The following is a 16,872-nucleotide window of genomic DNA, read 5'->3' as shown; positions in this document are numbered from 1 at the left end:
TTTATTTTCATTTTATTTTAATTTTTGCATTAACCTATTTTGTGCTTCTTTTGTTTTTATTGAGACTTGGTTGCTCTATGTAGTTCTGGAGCTCCTGGAATTTTCTGTGTAGACTGTCCTTGAGCTCACAGATAACTGCCTGTCTCTGCCTCCCCAAGTGCTGAATTAAAGACTGTGTCACCAGGCCCGGCTTATTTTGTGGTTCATAAAGTTGTATGGTGTATTTGTTGCTTACAAACTTGGGATTTAAAATTTGTTCTATCATATTTCCTATATCAAATTATAATCTGTAAGAAACCCTAAGGAATTTGTAAGGGTTCCTGTAGTAGGAGCTGCGGGGTGCGTTCCCAACAGGTTCCTTTTTTTGATGCCTAACAATCGGTTTGATAGCATAGATTTTTTTTGGGGGGGGGGGAGTATGGTAGAAATGTGTTCTCTAACTTGTATATATGCGTTCATGTATCTGTCTGTCATGTCTGTCTGTCTGTCTCCTTTCCTCATTTTTACTGCTTTGAGATAGAGCCTCACTATGTATGCCAACCTAGCTAGCTTGGAACTCAAAGAGATCCTCTTGCCTCTGCTTTCTGAGTTTTGAGATTAAAAGTATTACTTGTATTCTCCCTTTCTTTTCTTTTTCCTTTTTTTTGGGGGGGGGGTTTGTTTTGTTTTGTTTTAATTTGGAGGAGAGGGTGAGAAAGGTTTTCATTCTGTATTTCTGGCTGTCCTTGAACTCACCAGGTAGCTAGGCTAGCTTCAAATTCACGGTATTCTCTTGCCTCAGCCTCCCAAGTGTTGGAATTTCAGACATGAGCCTCCATGCCTGGCTAGATCTCTCTGTTTTTGAATCTTTAATATTATTGTTCAGGACTTTTTTGCTTTCAATTTATATATTTGGTCTACCAATAGTTACGAGAAGATTATATTAGATTAAAGGTAATGTGTTTTCTTTGACAATTGTGTTAGTCATTATATTTTGTGGCTTTTTAAAAAAGTGTATTTGTGATGAGTAGATTATATTCTCATTTTTATTAGTGTGTGGTGTCTTTGTTAACATCTTAATTTATTGTTTTTTTTTTGTTTGTTTGTTTGTTTTTTGTTTTTTCGAGACAGGGTTTCTCTGTGGTTTTTTTGGAGCCTGTCCTGGAACTAGCTCTGTAGACCAGGCTGGTAATTTATTGTTTTTGAGACATTTTATATCTTTAGGAAGTTGCATGACTACAGAAAAATTGATGTACTCATTATAAAAATCAGTGCATTCATCATTACTAATGTGTGTGGGTGTGTGGTCAAGTTCTCTTATTCCCAGGCTGGTCTCAGACTCTACATAACTGAGTATGGCCTTGAACTTGCAATCTTTCTGTCTTTATCTCCTGTGTGTTTAGATTTATAGGTGTGTGCTACTATGTTCAGGTGATTGAGCCCAGTCAGTGCCTGTGAATGCTAGGCAAACACTCTGTGAGCTGAACTTTATATCCAATTGCTTTAAAAAGCAAACATGCTGATTTTGTGTCTGTTTGTGTGTATTACAACAATGAAAATTAGGCCCATATGTAACATCTTATCCCTAAGTGTGAACAACATGGACCCTCCCCCCATACTCATGCTATAGTTACTTTACTCTGGAAGTTTTATAAATATGCATAGTTTTTTGGTTTTGTTGCATAATTTAAGTGTTGTTTGAATATAGTTAAACTAGGGAAAGATGCATGGTTTGGAGCTAATCATATTTTTTTACATAGATATCTTGTAAGTTTCACTGCTGCCTTCTTGGTCCTATTAGAAGCCTTATGGATCATTTTGCTTTAGAGATCAGGAACTAAAAGACCTGAGAGAGTCAACATGAGCCTGATGGTTGAGCAAGTGCTAGGCCCAGCTGATGAAAGTGAATTTTCCCAGCAGGCTGTTAGCCTGTCTCTTGGGTGGGTTGGGTATGTTGACATTGGGTGTTTAATGAGGTGTGTTTGGTATAGCTATCTATCTCAGTAGCAGTGAGATCTCAAAGACAGAATGTTAAAGAATATGAGCTTTTTCAGCTCTAGTGGCTAATGAGGTCAGCCAAAGAAAGACAGATGAGCTTCAGAGGAGTCCTTTTCAACAGAAGTTGTGGGAGGGCGTAAAGTTAAGTCAAGATAGTCAAGAACTCTATTTTCTAAACTTTTACATAAAAGATAACTTTTCCAGTAGTAAGGAAGAAATAAGACTGTTAGCTGGGGCAAAGCTCAGTTGTCAAGTGGGAGTTTAGCATGTATGTACGGAGCCTTAGGCCCAATCCTCAGCACCAGGGATAAAACCAAACAAAACCCTTGCCATTCCAAGTATTGCATAGCCTCAGGAAAAGAGGACACTTCTAAAAAAAAAAAAAAACGCAGCCTATAAACACTTTTACTTTTTATGAATTGGATTACTCATCATTTTGAATGTTGCCTTCTGCTCAATGACTCTGTAACATGAATTGAGTTGACTGTATTTTGTTCAGTCATATTTCTAAATGTTACATGAAACTCATTTAATGTTTTAAACTTTATTTTTAGACATACTATAAAGATTACACAGCTGTTGCTTAGATGCATGTGAATTGCTTCAAACATTTGGATTTGGATTTGGATACTATGCCAGCTGATAGCTGGTACCAATGAGAAGACGCTAACATGAGAATAAAATTCTTAAAGGGCGTGAACATCCTACTTCAGCATGTTCTGGGTAATGTCTGCCTTGTTTTAGGTGTCAAACTATAATGGCCAAGTGCAGTTAGGAGAATGGCTTTAGGATGTTTGTCGGGAAGTTGGGAGTATGTTCCCTTCCTTTTGTTGGGAATCAGAATAAGTGTGACCAGCTACTCATGTCAAGATACATTTCATTAAATCAACTCAATTTCCACACTTGATTTGATAAAACTTTATCACTCAGTTGAAATATTTAGTTTGATTCTTTGTGGCATGCCTAATTGTACATAGATTGAGTTGCTCCCAAGCAGCAAGTAAATCTCTGACACTGTTACATGGTAAATTTTCTATTCTCCTGTTTCCCTTCTTCTCAGTTGTATCAATTCTATATGCCTATTAGATATGCAGATTTATTTAATATTTATTTTTATTTTATATGTTTTGCCTCTGTGTGTGTGTGTGTGTGTGTGTGTGTGTGTGTGTACCACATACATGCCTGTTGCCTGCAGGAGGCAGAAACAAGCATTGAATCCGCTAGAAATGGAGTTATAGACAGTTGTGAGCCATTATGTGGGTGCTGGAAACTGAATCCAGGTCTTCTGGGTTATTTTTAGCTCTTAAGTGTTGAATCATTTCTCCAGCCCCTAGAAACGTAGTCTTAAAGCCTCATTGATTATGTTTTTAGTATATTTGGTGCCTATGGTAAAGGTTCTGTATAAATGAAATTTACCACTGTCATTTAATGATAAAATTGCTTATTATTTTTGTTCCAGTTATTTTGTACTACTATAATAGAATACTTGATGTTGGGTAATTTACAAAGAACAGGTTTGTTTCTTGTAGTTCTGAAGGCTGAGAAGACAAGGATCAAGTGACACACATCCATCCAGTCAAGGTCTTCTTGTGTCATCCTCTAGCAAAAGAGCAGAAGTTGTGGGGAGTGGGTTCCTTCCCTCCTTCCTTCCTGCTTGCTTTCTTTTCTCTTGTATTTTTCTTTTTCTTTTTGAGCCAGGGTTTCTTTATAGCCCCAACTGTCCTGGAACTCCCTCTATAGACCAGGCTGGCCTTGAACTCACAGAAATCTATCTGCCTGCCTCTGCCTCCTGAGTGCTGGTATTAAAGGGAGTGAATTTCTTTTATCATGAACCTACTACAGTTATACCTTAATATGCTCTTAAAATAATGGCATAAATCCATTCATAAGGATATGACTTTTAAATGCCCTACCTAGCAATTTCTTGAGGAGATATTTCTAATCTTAAAAACTTTAAAAAACTAAAATAGTTACTGGGCCTTATGGTCCCTTTGCTTGCTTGACATTCAGCAAGTATATGAATGTGCTTTAGGTATTAATTGTAGATAGAGATGATACATTTCTGTACAAGGAATTCTGGTTATAGTATAGTGAGACTGATGCTATGATAGTATTTCTGGTACTGGGAGGCCCTATTTGAGGAATACACTGAAAGATTAGTCTAAGAAGACAACTTGGATATGAACTAGAAGCTGCAGTGGAGTAGTAATGATTAAGAAAACATTGAGCGGGCTAGAGAGATGGCTCATCGGTTAAGAACACTGAGTGCTCTTCCAGAGGACCTGAATTCAATTCCCAGCAACCACATGGTGGCTCATGACCATCTATAAATGAGATCTGGTGCTCTCTTCTGTCCTGAAGGCATACATATAGGCAGAACACTATATACAATAAATAAATAAATCTTTTAAAAAAGGAAAAAGTAAATAGTGAGCAGCTGGGCAGTGGTGATGCACGCACGCCTTTAATCCCTGGAGGCTGAGACAGACAGATCTCTGTGAGTTTGAGACCAATCTGTTCTACAGAGTGAGTTCCAAGACAGGCTCCAAAGTTACAGAGAAACCCTGTTTCAAAAGAAACAAAACAGAAAACCAGTGAATGAAATGAGGATTTATTTGGAAAAGGAAATGCTGACTTAAAAATTAGCAAGCTAGAAGTAATGGAGAAGAGAGGCTTGTCACCCATACAGAAGATAGCATTTAATGTGTGTGTGTGTGTGTGTGTGTGTGTGTGTGTGTATGTGTTTAAAGGTGGTTTAGTTTTATTTTTGAGTATGAGTGTTTCGTATGTATGTATGTATGTGTTATGTATGTGCTTGGTACCTTTGGAGGCCAGAAGAGGGCTTTGGATTCTTTGGAACTAAAGTTAAAGATGGTTGTGAGCCACCATATGGGTCCTAGGAACCAAGCTCAAATCCTTCAAGAGCAGCAGGTACTCTTAACTGCTGAGTAATCTCTTCAGCCCCCATAGGTTGTTTTAATGATAAAATTTCATTCAAATCCCAAAAACAGATTTTGTGCCCTTCTTGAAGATAGTCTCACTTACACTGGAGATAAAAAGTACTTAATATGTTTGTCACTTCACAACTAAAATTTAAGAACAGTTTGCCTTTGAATTTTGAGTCTAGGAATATACCAAAAGAAGCAATGTAACCAACTCATACAAGAAAAGACTGTTGGGTAGACAGTACATGTCTATAATCTGAACACTCAGGAGGCTGAAACAGGAGGATTGCTGTGAGTTTGAGATCAGTCTGAGGGGTACATAGTGAGTTTTGAACCAGTTTGAGCTACAGTGTGAAACTGTGTGTATATGTGTTATGTGTGTGTGTGTGTGTGTGTGTGTGTGTGTGAGAGAGAGAGAGAGAGAGAGAGAGAGAGAGAGAGAGAGAGATCACCTCTGAGGTTCTAGCTTTAACACAACCTTATTGCATACTCCCTGACGTCATTTCCTAAGATAGACTGAGAAGAGCACTTTTGTATTTATGACATAAGAATACAAGATAGTATATTTTTGAAGCACATTAATTTGATCATTTTCATCAGATTCCAGCAGGTAGTCTCCTCTGAAAGCAACCCCTCTTGGTAAACCCCTTGATATTACCAGAAAAGCCCAGTATTATGGCCTTTTTAAAGGGTAACTAGGAAAAAAATGTACTAATCACCATTATATCTTATTTGAAGTTTTATAGGAGCACAGGGCAAGAAACTGTTAAACCTCAGGAACATCATACAGTTTATATTTGGCTGAAAATTTTAGACTATAGCTAGTGATTGTCTTCAATTATCCTGTGCTGTCATTTCTTCCAAATACTGCCAGTTTGCGAACAGAACATCATAGGTTGGTGATTGCTAAGTCATGCTTCGTTTTCTTTTTTCTGTTGTCAGCGACAGACTTGTGAGCAGTATATTAGCATTCTATGCTTTTCTTTGTGATGTGTTTGTGTTTCACACTGAGGTACTTGTTACCTCATGATTGACTATAGACAAATGTGGGTTATCCACAGGGGATGCCAGTTTAGTACAAGCTTTTTAGGGATACTTTCATATTAAAACAGTTTGTATAATGGGGCAAATTACAAAAGAATGAAATTTCAATGTGAAATGAGTAATTTCTAGGAAGTTTGCTTGCTGTCAGCTTTTCAAGGCTTCTAGACTTTAATGTGTGTGGTAGAACGAAGGTCTACTGTGTGCAGCCTCATTTTTCTAATCTTCAGATAATCTTGTCTGGGATTATGTTGTGTGTAACTCATAGCTAGTCTAGTTCTTAGAACTAAAATATGTTGAACCTCATTTGAAGGACCAAGTTCCTCCTCTTAATGGAGAAACTATATATGGAAAAAGGTGAGGAGCATGTTTTCCCAGCTGTAGTAGAAAGATTGCTTTTCAGGACAGAATTGCCCAATTTACAAAATAGTTCTGAGTAGAAGCTGGCAGCTGGTAAATGTGAAGATACTTGCCAGACTATAAATATCTGGTCTGGAATCATCAGTGTCCAAGAAATACTCTTGGAAAATTAAGAGTTTCCTTGGAATAATAGGAAACCCAGGCTTTCTTCCAATAGTTATGCTTAAAAATGGGAAATTTGGGTTTTGATTTAGTTGGACTAAGTATTTAATGCTACTAAATATTATATAAAATTCACATTAATGACTAACAGAGCAGTTTTGAGACTTCATGGTCAATCTTTTTTTAAAAACAACAAACATAAAACAGAATCTTGGCTATATATGTCGTTCAGGCTGGCCTGAAACTCATGTTCCTCCTTTCTCAGCCTCCTTCTTGCTAGGATAACATGCATTTGCCAGTACACCTGGCTCCATAATCTCTACTAAGTTACAATCATTGAAACCAGAAAGTTAGAATTGTATTCTAGTGTTAAGGAGATGTGCTAAGCAACAGCCATTTATAGTTTGCTGGGAAATTTCAAGACCATCATGAATTTCCAGATTTAGAAGTAATCACTGTAGCTTATAATAGCCTTCACTTAAGATGGGTTCTGAAGGGTGGGTAGAAATAAAGGAAGCCTGCTGGTCTGCAGGAGAGTAGGAGTTGAGTTTGGCAGATTTTGTCAGAGTTATGTAGGCTTTTTCTCTACACATTACAATGGAATAGTTGGAGGTTCAGGATCTTGAACTGACCAGAGGATTGAGGTAATTCAAAGGGTGCCGTGGATCTTGAAGGTTATTTGGCAGCTGAGCAAATGTTAGAGGTGTACTCCAGTTCCCAGTATTCTTACTGTGGTTTTAAATTTCTTGCCGGGCGATGGTGGCGCACGCCTTTAATCCCAGCACTCGGGAGGCAGAGGCAGGCGGATCTCTGTGAGTTCGAGACCAGCCTGGTCTACAGAGCGAGTTCCAGGACAGGCTCCAAAGCCACAGAGAAACCCTGTCTCAAAATAAATAAATAAATAAATAAATAAATAAATTTCTTTATTGGTATCTCAGTTTGCCAAAATGCTGTTTCTAAAAGTAATGGTCAGTGTGTACAAGTTTGAGTGTCCAGTGCATGATAAGATCTTGAAGAGCTTTGTGTACATAGTCTCATTCTCACAATAGTGCCTGTGTTACTTTAGAAATCAGGAAATTAGCCAGGTGGTGGGGGCATGCGCCTTTAATCCCAGCACTCTGAAGGCAGAGGCAGGAGGGTCTCAAGGCCAGCCTGGCAGGCAACAAAGCGACACAAAGAAAAAAAAAGAAATCAGGAAATTAAAGCTTTTGAAGACTTTATAAATCATTTAATACAACCAGAAAATAAGAGTTGGCATTGAAATTCACTTAGATTTAAGTTCACATTCTTTGCCCACTACCGAAGTACATTTAATATTTTCTTTAATGGTTTGGGTTGAGATGAGCAACTAAAGTGAATATCGTGATCAGCCTTATACTGAAGGTTTTACTGTGAACGGTCTATATAAAATCTACTGAAAACAAAATTAAACTAATACTAATTCTGTTGGCCTGATTGAAATATTAATCTAGTATTAATATTTCAATCAGGTCTAGTATTAATATTTCAATCAGGGCATGTACACCTTCAGTCCTATAGAACTGAGTATTGATGATGAAAATCTTAGAAATCTTGTTTTACTGTGGGTAGAGAGGGCCACAACCATGTAGTCTGTGTATTAATTTTATGCATGTGTTTGCTGATGTTACCAGGCATGAGAACAGATCACAGGATACACAACTGAACCCACTTTAGGAGTTTTATTAACTGAGGAAGGGAGAAAGAGGGTAGTGCATAGGCCTGCCTGAATACAGTGTGGTAAGAGAGGGAGTGGAGGGCATGTCTGCTTTTAAAGACTGTCTAGTGCAAGCCCACAGGGGTGGCCAGGCAGTTTGACATTTGTGCAGCCGTAGGGCCCGAAAGTGCTAATGCCTGGGGTGGCTAAGCATTCTGAATGAATGGATGAATGAATGAATGAATGAATGAATGAGTGAGTGTGTGTGTGTGTGTGTGTGTGTGTGTGTGTGTTAGTTGTCTTACAGTTTCTATTGCTGTTAAGAGACACCATGACCATGGTAACTCTTTTTTTTTTTCGAGACAGGGTTTCTCTGTGGTTTTGGAGCCTGTCCTGGAACTAGCTCTTGTAGACCAGCGTACTCTTTGAGTATGAGGTTAGCTAGTACAACATAGTTTCAGCCTAGCCGGAGCTACATAGTGAGGCCATGTCTTTAAAAAAAAAAATGCCCTGATTGAAATATTAATACTAGATTCACCTACGCAGAAGTAGTAAGGCATTGTATATTCCAGGTAATAAGATACTTAATCTGGGGTGGAGAGATGACTCGGGGTAGTGCTTCCTGCTCTTCCAAAGGACCCGAGTTCAGTTCCCAGCACTCAAGTTGGACAGCTCAAAACTATCTGCTGCTCTATTTATAGGGGATCTGATGTCCTTTATCCTTTGCAGATACTAGCTTGCACATAAACAAGGCAGATAACACAGGAAAACAAACAAAAATTCTGTTGAGAAAAACTATATTTATTTGGGAAGTGCTGACTATGAGCCTCCTACAGAAAGATGCAGGAGATTAGAAGACTGATGTGAGCTTTTGTAATGGTCCAGAGTGGCAGTGGGACCATGCGAGGCAGCATAGAGGGTATCTGTGAGTGCTGGTGACTGATGGACGGTAATACACAGGAGCAGTGTAGGGAACTTTTATCTGTGGAAGAAATGGGAAGTAGGGAGAGAGGAGTAGTTAGGGTAAGGGAAGAAAATGGGTAGGAAAATGCCTTATGCTTTGAAATTAGTCATGTATACAGGCACAGCAAGTAGCTGTCTATGACTTCAGCACAGAAAAATGTAGGCTGGAAATACTGTGTGACACAGGTTTGACTATGGACTGGTTTTAAGCTTTAGTGGTATATTTCTTTGGGCCTTAGTGGGAAGCATTAGTCAGCACACTACCTGCCCATCGAATTTTTTATATTATTTCTATTGTGTTTGTATGGGTTGGTGTGTGAACAGATGGGCCCGTATACTACAGTGTGCTTGTGAAGGTTAATGGGCAACTTTCTGGAGTTGGATCTTTTCCTTTTATATAGGTTCAAAGGGTCAGACTCCATTCTCCAGGTTCACATGACAAAGAACCTTTACCCTCAATTTAAAATTCTTAATTTTGAGTGAATATAAGAAATAAAACATGTCAGTCCTTGGTCTTTCATTTTATGAAAATGAAGATATCAAAAAAGATACTTTGTATGTCATTTTATATTGGAACTGCTCTAGTTTCATTTCTGTTTTGAAAACTAATTCTGACCAAAAGCAACACAGGAGGGAAAAGGGTTTATTTGGCTTACAAGTCCTAGTTTCAGTCCATCATATATGGGAAGTCAAGGTAGGAATTCAAACAGCTTAGCACATCATATCCATGGTCAGCAGAAACAAATACATGCAGGCTGCCTGCTCACTACATACCACACACTTCAAGCCCAGCCTATGAAGTGGAGCTGTCCATATTGAGGGTCTTCTCACATCAATTAGTAATCAAGACCCCAACCTGACAAACAACCTGATCTAGGCACTAATTGAGACAATTCCTACATGATTGTAGGCTGTGTCAAGTTGACATTCAAAACTGTCACTGTAACTATGAAGTCTTGGTATTTTGGCGGTAACTCTGCTTAATTTCTCCCCAACATTTCATCATGAAAATGTTCAGTGTCTAGCACGGTTGAAAGAATTGTTCAGTCGGGTGGTGGTGGCGCACACCTTTAATCCCAACACTTAGGAGGCAGAGGCAGGCAGATCTCTGTGAGTTAAAGGCTAGCCTGGTCTACAAGAGCTAGTTCCAGGACAGGCTCCCAAAGTTACAGAGAAACCCCGCCTTGAAAAACAGAACAAAACAAAAAATTGTTCAGTGACATTATATACCCATATTGTAGAGTATACAAATATTTTATTATTTTTGGAATATGGTAAATATTTTATTTTTAATAAATGTATTCAAAAAACTTGCAAACAAACACCACACACCAAAATGTATTAGACATTAAATCTGTACATTTTAATGAACCTCCTTTTTCTATATATTAACTATGTGGAAAGTACAATGGCTAAAGGATTTTTCACCCTTAAAGGTAGCCCAACAGTTTTACCAAAATATTTTTTAAAATGTACTATTTTGCTTTAGATGAACTGATACTTTTTCTTACCTGTGAATCAATTCTTACACCTATTTGCATTTTGTGTATGAACTTGGATACTGTGGGATGAAGAGCTTAGTTGTGACATATTTTACCTCTTAAAAATTAATATTGCTGCTTTTGTGAACATGATGAATGATACATCTTGCCGTTCTACATATTTGTAGTGTCTACATCTCAGATGGTTTTCTTGCTTTGAAAAGAAAAATTTTTTTTGCTACTCTTATTTGTATCTGCGGTTTGTCAGTGGCATTCACAGTGTTGTTGCTATTTTCTTCAGTCACCCATGATAGAAGAACCTGTTATTAGAATTTCCCCCACGCCTTTAATACCAGCAACTCGGGAGGCAGAGGCAGGTGGATCTCTGTGAGTTCGAGACCAGCCTGGTCTATCAGAGCTAGTTCCAGGACAGGCTCCAAAACCACAGAGAAACCCTGTCTCGAAAAACCAAAACAAAAAAAAAAAAAAAAAGAATTTCCCCCTATCTTTCTCAAGTTTTTTTTTTAATGTAATAGCAAAGTAGAAATCTTATTTAATATTTCATAAATTTTTGTTGTAGGAGAAACCTTTTTCATAATCTACTGATTCATATTTGGTTAATGGAAATAAGTTTTGGTATCTTTAAAATGTTACATGTTCAAGTTTGCATTATTGTTGTTGTTGTTATTGCTTGGCTTGAACAGAAATTATATACTTTCTCAGAGTTCTAGAGACAGGAAGTCCATGAACAAGTTGGTAATAGGATTTTGTCCTCTGAGGCTTCCGCTCAGGCGCTTGTGCTAGCTGTCTTCTTATTGCTTCTTAATATGTTCTTTGTGGCCGGGCGGTGGTGGCGCACGCCTTTAATCCCAGCACTCGGGAGGCAGAGGCAGGCGGATCTCTGTGAGTTCGAGACCAGCCTGGTCTACAAGAGCTAGTTCCAGGACAGGCTCCAAAACCACAGAGAAACCCTGTCTCGAAAACCTTAAAAAAAAAAAAATATTTTTTGTGTGGTGCTTCTCATCCTGTGAGGGTTTTAGTCTCCTTTAGTGTGCAAAAAGTGCATGGTTAGAAACTGTCATACTCAGTTCTTCAGAAATTAAGAGCCAGGCAGAGAGTGGCCAAGACTGGTGGGTATCTGTGAGTTCAAGGCCTATGAGTTTGAGGCCAATATGGTATATATAGTGAGTTCCAGGACAATCAGAGCCCCTGTCTTTGAAACCCCCCCCCCCAAGATTTTAGGGATTCCTTTTTTTTCTTTTAGTTTTTCGAGACAGGGTTTCTCTGTAGCTTTGGAGCTTGTCCTGGCACTTGCTCTTGTAGACCAGGCTGGCCTCGAACTCACAGAGATCCGCCTGCCTCTGCCTCCTGAGTGCTGGGATTAAAGGTGCACAGGTAAGAATCCCATTTTTATGTTGAATCTTGAGTCTGTTAGAAGAGACAATTAATTACAGGGTTGAGATGCTGACAGTCATTTTTTGTGTTGAGGTCAATCATCAAATGTGGTTAAGTGTGCTGCCCACCAGTAAGTTACAGCTTTGGCTCTGAAATTTCCATGATCAGCTAGCCAGTGGTTTCTATTCCAGAGAGCTGGAATGGTGGTGGGGTGTTTTCCTTTATTTGAAAAGCCAGAGTTTAGACTCTTAGCTGTCCTACCACTGTCTGCATCTCTTGACAGTCAATTCTAAAGCTTCAGTTGGTGACAGTGACTTTCAGTCATTGCAGAGCCCCAAAGGTCACTTACACTCTCACAGAACACACTGACTGTGGGTCTGGAAACCTGTGTGCTTGCAGGGAGAAGTGACTTGAGGAAGCAGGAGCAAAGTCCCACGAGAAGGACTTTGTCTAGTCTATGCTGTTCCTGAGGAAGGCAGGGACCACACAGGGGACTGTTAGCCCCTCTTCTGCATTTTTTCTCCCAGGGGAGTAGTCAGTGTCTTGGGAGGGGAGAAGCTATAAAAAAAATAACAAAAATTTCATCTCGTATATCTGATGGACCTTTATGTATATGCTCCTTCTGAGAAATGGGCTTGGTTTTGTAAGGTGGGAACAAATAATAATGGGGGACATGGGCTCATCACTATCAGTTAGCTTTTTGTGTGAAGGTTAAAGCTGAGGGAATTTGGGATTTAGGGGTTACTCTGACTCAGGCGGACCTCTTTTTTAAGGGGGGGGCACAGAGAAACAGCTACTCAGTTTGAGAATCTGTCTACTTAAAATTTCTATCTGATTGTGGTATTTAGCATTAATGACTCCATATTGGTGTGAACTGCTCTTTAGGGATCTAGAATTTTTGCTTCTATTCCTAGTTTTCATTTGACTTCCCACAGTCTCTTTAGTTCATGGTGGCTTGAGTTTATGTTTTTGAAAATGTAAGTTATGTTCTACTTCAGTATTTTACCATCTCCTTTATAGTGGTATATTATTTGTGTTTTAATGAGTAAAGCTTGCCTCAAGATCAGAGAGCAAAGCAGCTACACTAGTCAGCCATACAGGTTAGGTAGTGGTGGCACGTGCCTTTAATCCCAGGATTTGGGAGATAAGAGGCAGACCACCTTTAATCCCAGGACTTGGCAGATAGAGGCAGACGGATCTTGTCGAGTTCAAGGCTATCCTGGGCTACACAAAATCAATCCAGAAACAGATCCAGGTGGTTGTAGTTCACACCTTTAACCCCAGTGTTCGGGACTTAACAGTTCTAATCCCAGCACTAAGGGAGGTAGAGACAGAAGTGATATCATTGGGCCGAGAGAGGTGTATAAAGGGAAGAGACAGGAACTCAGTGGAGTGTGCAGTCTGAGGATTCATACAGACAGCCCTTTCATTCAGTCTGAAGATTTGGTAGAGGTAAAAGTTCTCTCTAATGGTTGGCTGCTTTGTTTTCCTGATCTTCAGGAGACCACAAAAGGAAACAATTTGTGATGGCTTTGGGAACTCTAGGAAGATTTAAGAAAACAAAAAGTATTTGATTCAAGTTTTTGATAAATCAGATTTTGTTAGATGTGATTATTTATTGGCCAGTGTTTAAGGAGTACCTACTGTGTGAGAGGCACTGGGATATCTATACTTTAACAGATGACTATTAGATGCTATTTCTTTGAAAGGGAATTGCTGTTTGTTTAAGACTGCTTTACTGCATTATCACTAAACAGTACATACAAGTTGGTTTTTTTTCCTTAAATATAAACATTTATTTACTGGTGCCTATATTTGATGCACATTCTCTGTCATTATATATACATACCTGTTCAGGAATATATTTATTATATGAATTAACTGTCCAAGCTACAATCATACATAAAGTAACATTGTGTTTCTTTACTTTGTGTCTGTGTATATGTGTGGGTGTGGGTGTGGGTGGAGTAAACCAGCAATCCTTAGCCTTCAGCCTCCTGGGTGTTGGGTACTGCCGTACCTCACAGAGCTGTCTTATTTTAAAGAAAATACAAACATTTTGATCATTTTAAGATTTTTTTTTAAAGTAATGTGTTTTTGTGTGTACCATGTATGTGCCTGGTACCTGCAGAGGCCAGATTTTCTGGGACTGGATTTACAGAGCGTTGTGAACCACCATATGGGTACTGGGAATTGAATCAGAGTCATCTTGAAGAGCAACTGTTCTCTTAACTGCTGAGACATTTCTCCATCTCTTTTATTCCTATTTTTCTGTTTAAAAAAAAAATCCTCATTTTAACAACTTGTGATCATCTTCCCTCTACAGATTTTAATCTAACCAAAATGATAATAGACCAAAATATTAACATCCTGTTCTGTATTGATTTACCCAATCTTTTAGATTTGTAGGTCTATGAAATAAAAAAAACTTGATTACCATTGGATTAATTTTTGTGTCACATTTATGGCCAGAGTTGGTAGATAATGTCTTAGTCTTCTGTCTCCCATGAGAGCACTAGAGTTACGGGTGTGCAGTATTGCATCTAATTCAAGTCATCAGGCTTTAGTGGCCTCCTGAAATGCCATTTATGTTTTAGAATGGAGTCATGTTTTATAGCCCTTAAACTCATAGAAATCTGTGACATGAGGGTCAGCTTGTTGGGGTATCTGTCCTGTCCAGTTCCCATAGCTGTCAAGCCCCAAAGAACCACACAGAGAGTCTGCATTAGATATAAATTGCTATCTCAGTATCACTTAATAAGAAGTAATTTGATAGATAGGAACCAAAAGTTCTCGTCTTCCTTTTTTAGTATTTATCTGTGAAGAAGAGAATTTTAAATCTAGCAGAATCCTTAGTCATCATCTTTTAGTCTTTTTTATTTTTATTTGTGTGTGTGTATGTCTCGTACTGTGTCTCAAAAATGGGTTCTCTCTGGAGCTGGAGAGATGGCTCAGTGGTTAAGAGTACTGCCTGCTTATCTAAAGGTCCTGAGTTCAATTCCCAGCAACTACATGGTGGCTCACAACCATCTGTAATGAGATCTGGTGCCCTCTTCTGGCCTGCAAGCATGAATGTAGGCAGAATACTGTATACACAATAAATAAATAAATCTTTAAAAAAAAAGAAAGAAAGAAAAATGGGTTCTCTGCATGAACAATAAGATCTCAATCCCTGAGCTCTTTCTCCAGCCCCTATTATACACTTGTAGGAAAAAAAAATATTCCAAGTGTAGGATATTAACTTGACTAAAGGGTGTGAAAGGAGTCAGTCATGTTGTTAGCCATTGATTATTAGTTTTATCTCTGTGTTTGGAAGAGCAGATACTCCTTTGACTGTATTTGTTAGAGACTTTGAAGTGATCTTAATGATAAATCTAATTTTGTCCACAAGGAGAAAATAAATCTCAGACAGTCACCATCATATAGTTAAACAAATAATGGTTAATTTATAGTTGTATTAATAGATTTATTCATCTTGATAATAAGATATATTTAGAATAAAATACTTCTGGTATTCTTTGTATTTCTATGGATCCCAGACTCCACCCTTACTATACTTTGTTTTTGTCTTTCCCATTAGACTTCACCCATAGGGGTAAGATCCACTGTTCATCACTGACTGCCAAGTTGACTAATCTTGGCTCATGACTTTGTGGCATACCTCTCATATTTTAAATATCTCATTTGAATTTTATTTTTTTTACAGTGAACAGAGTATCTGTCAGGCAAGAGCTGCTGTGATGGTTTATGATGATGCCAATAAGAAGTGGGTGCCAGCTGGTGGCTCAACTGGGTTCAGCAGAGTACATATATATCACCATACAGGCAACAACACATTCAGAGTGGTGGGCAGAAAGATTCAAGATCATCAGGTAAGGGTCTGCTAAAATTCCTTACAATTTGTATTTGTGCGTGCATACATACTTATAAGTACAGACTTGTACATATGGTAGCATACATGTGGATGTCAGAGAGCAGCTCCTGGGAGTCTGTTTTCTCTTGCTGCTTTGTAGGATCTGAAGATTGAACTGATGTCCATCAAGCCTCACTGAGCACTAGAGGTGTTTTTGTTTGCTTGATTCTTTTTTTCTTCATTAGATTGTTTTCTTTGACCATCCAAATGACTAGATTTTATAAAAGTCTAAATTCAGGATAGACAAAGATGAAGTACAGTGTAAAAAACATATTGTATGCTTATGGAACTTATTTACTTATTATTTTTGAGGCTAGAGAAAGAATTTGAATGTTTAAATGGTTTCAGAATGTATTGTTAAATTCATAAGTGATTTTTTTTTAAAGTAGTAAGCATTAGTAGTGCCAGAATAATTAGGGTTTTCTTTCCAGTTCATATTTAAGGTGACAGCTGAGCTTTTGGTAATTCCCTATTCCAAATTTTCAAGCAAGTAATTAGGTTGTTTGATTACTTGTTATCTTGGTCCCTCTTTGACAGATGGAGACAGAGGGAAAGTTTAGATCAGGCTTCCTGGTGTTCTTTGTATACTAACTGTAGATAGAGCTGAGGGCTGTGTTCCTGCTGCCCAGCTCCCGGCCGCCTGGCTAGCTTATGCCCCAAAATAACAACACACAAATTGTATTCTTTTAAACATTGCCTGGCCCATTAGTTCTAGCCTCTTATTGGCTAATTCTCACATCTTGATCAACCCATTTCTAATAATCTGTGTAGCATCACGAGGTGGTGGCTTACGGGGGGGGGGGGGGGGGGGGGATTCTAGCCTAGATCTGTCTTGGGCTGAAGAATCATGGCGTCTGACTCACTTCCCTTCTTCCCAGCATTCTGTTCTGTCTACTCCACCTATCTAAGCTGCCTATCAAAGGGCCAAGGCAGTTTCTTTATTAACCAATGAAAGTAACA

At 38.5% G+C, this 16,872-nt stretch overlaps 1 protein-coding gene across 9 annotated transcripts in view; it reads left to right on the top strand.

Annotated features, from left to right (window-relative positions):
- The window catches only part of Enah (ENAH actin regulator), a 107,976-nt gene that overhangs the window by 35,948 nt on the left and 55,156 nt on the right, over positions 1-16,872 (top strand). For all 9 annotated transcript variants that reach the window (XM_041635491.1, XM_041635490.1, XM_041635486.1 and 6 more), the window contains exon 2: positions 15,706-15,871. In XM_041635491.1, coding sequence (XP_041491425.1) covers positions 15,706-15,871 — 166 coding nt within the window. The remainder of the gene's footprint in view (positions 1-15,705; positions 15,872-16,872) is intronic.

The sequence above is a fragment of the Microtus oregoni genome, unplaced genomic scaffold, assembly GCF_018167655.1.
Source record: "Microtus oregoni isolate MIOR12 unplaced genomic scaffold, Mior012 000047F_ref0000412, whole genome shotgun sequence".
Taxonomy (NCBI): Eukaryota; Metazoa; Chordata; class Mammalia; order Rodentia; family Cricetidae; genus Microtus; species Microtus oregoni.
The sequence above is the reverse complement of the archived record's forward strand: the minus strand, read 5'-3'. Positions and strand labels throughout refer to the sequence as shown.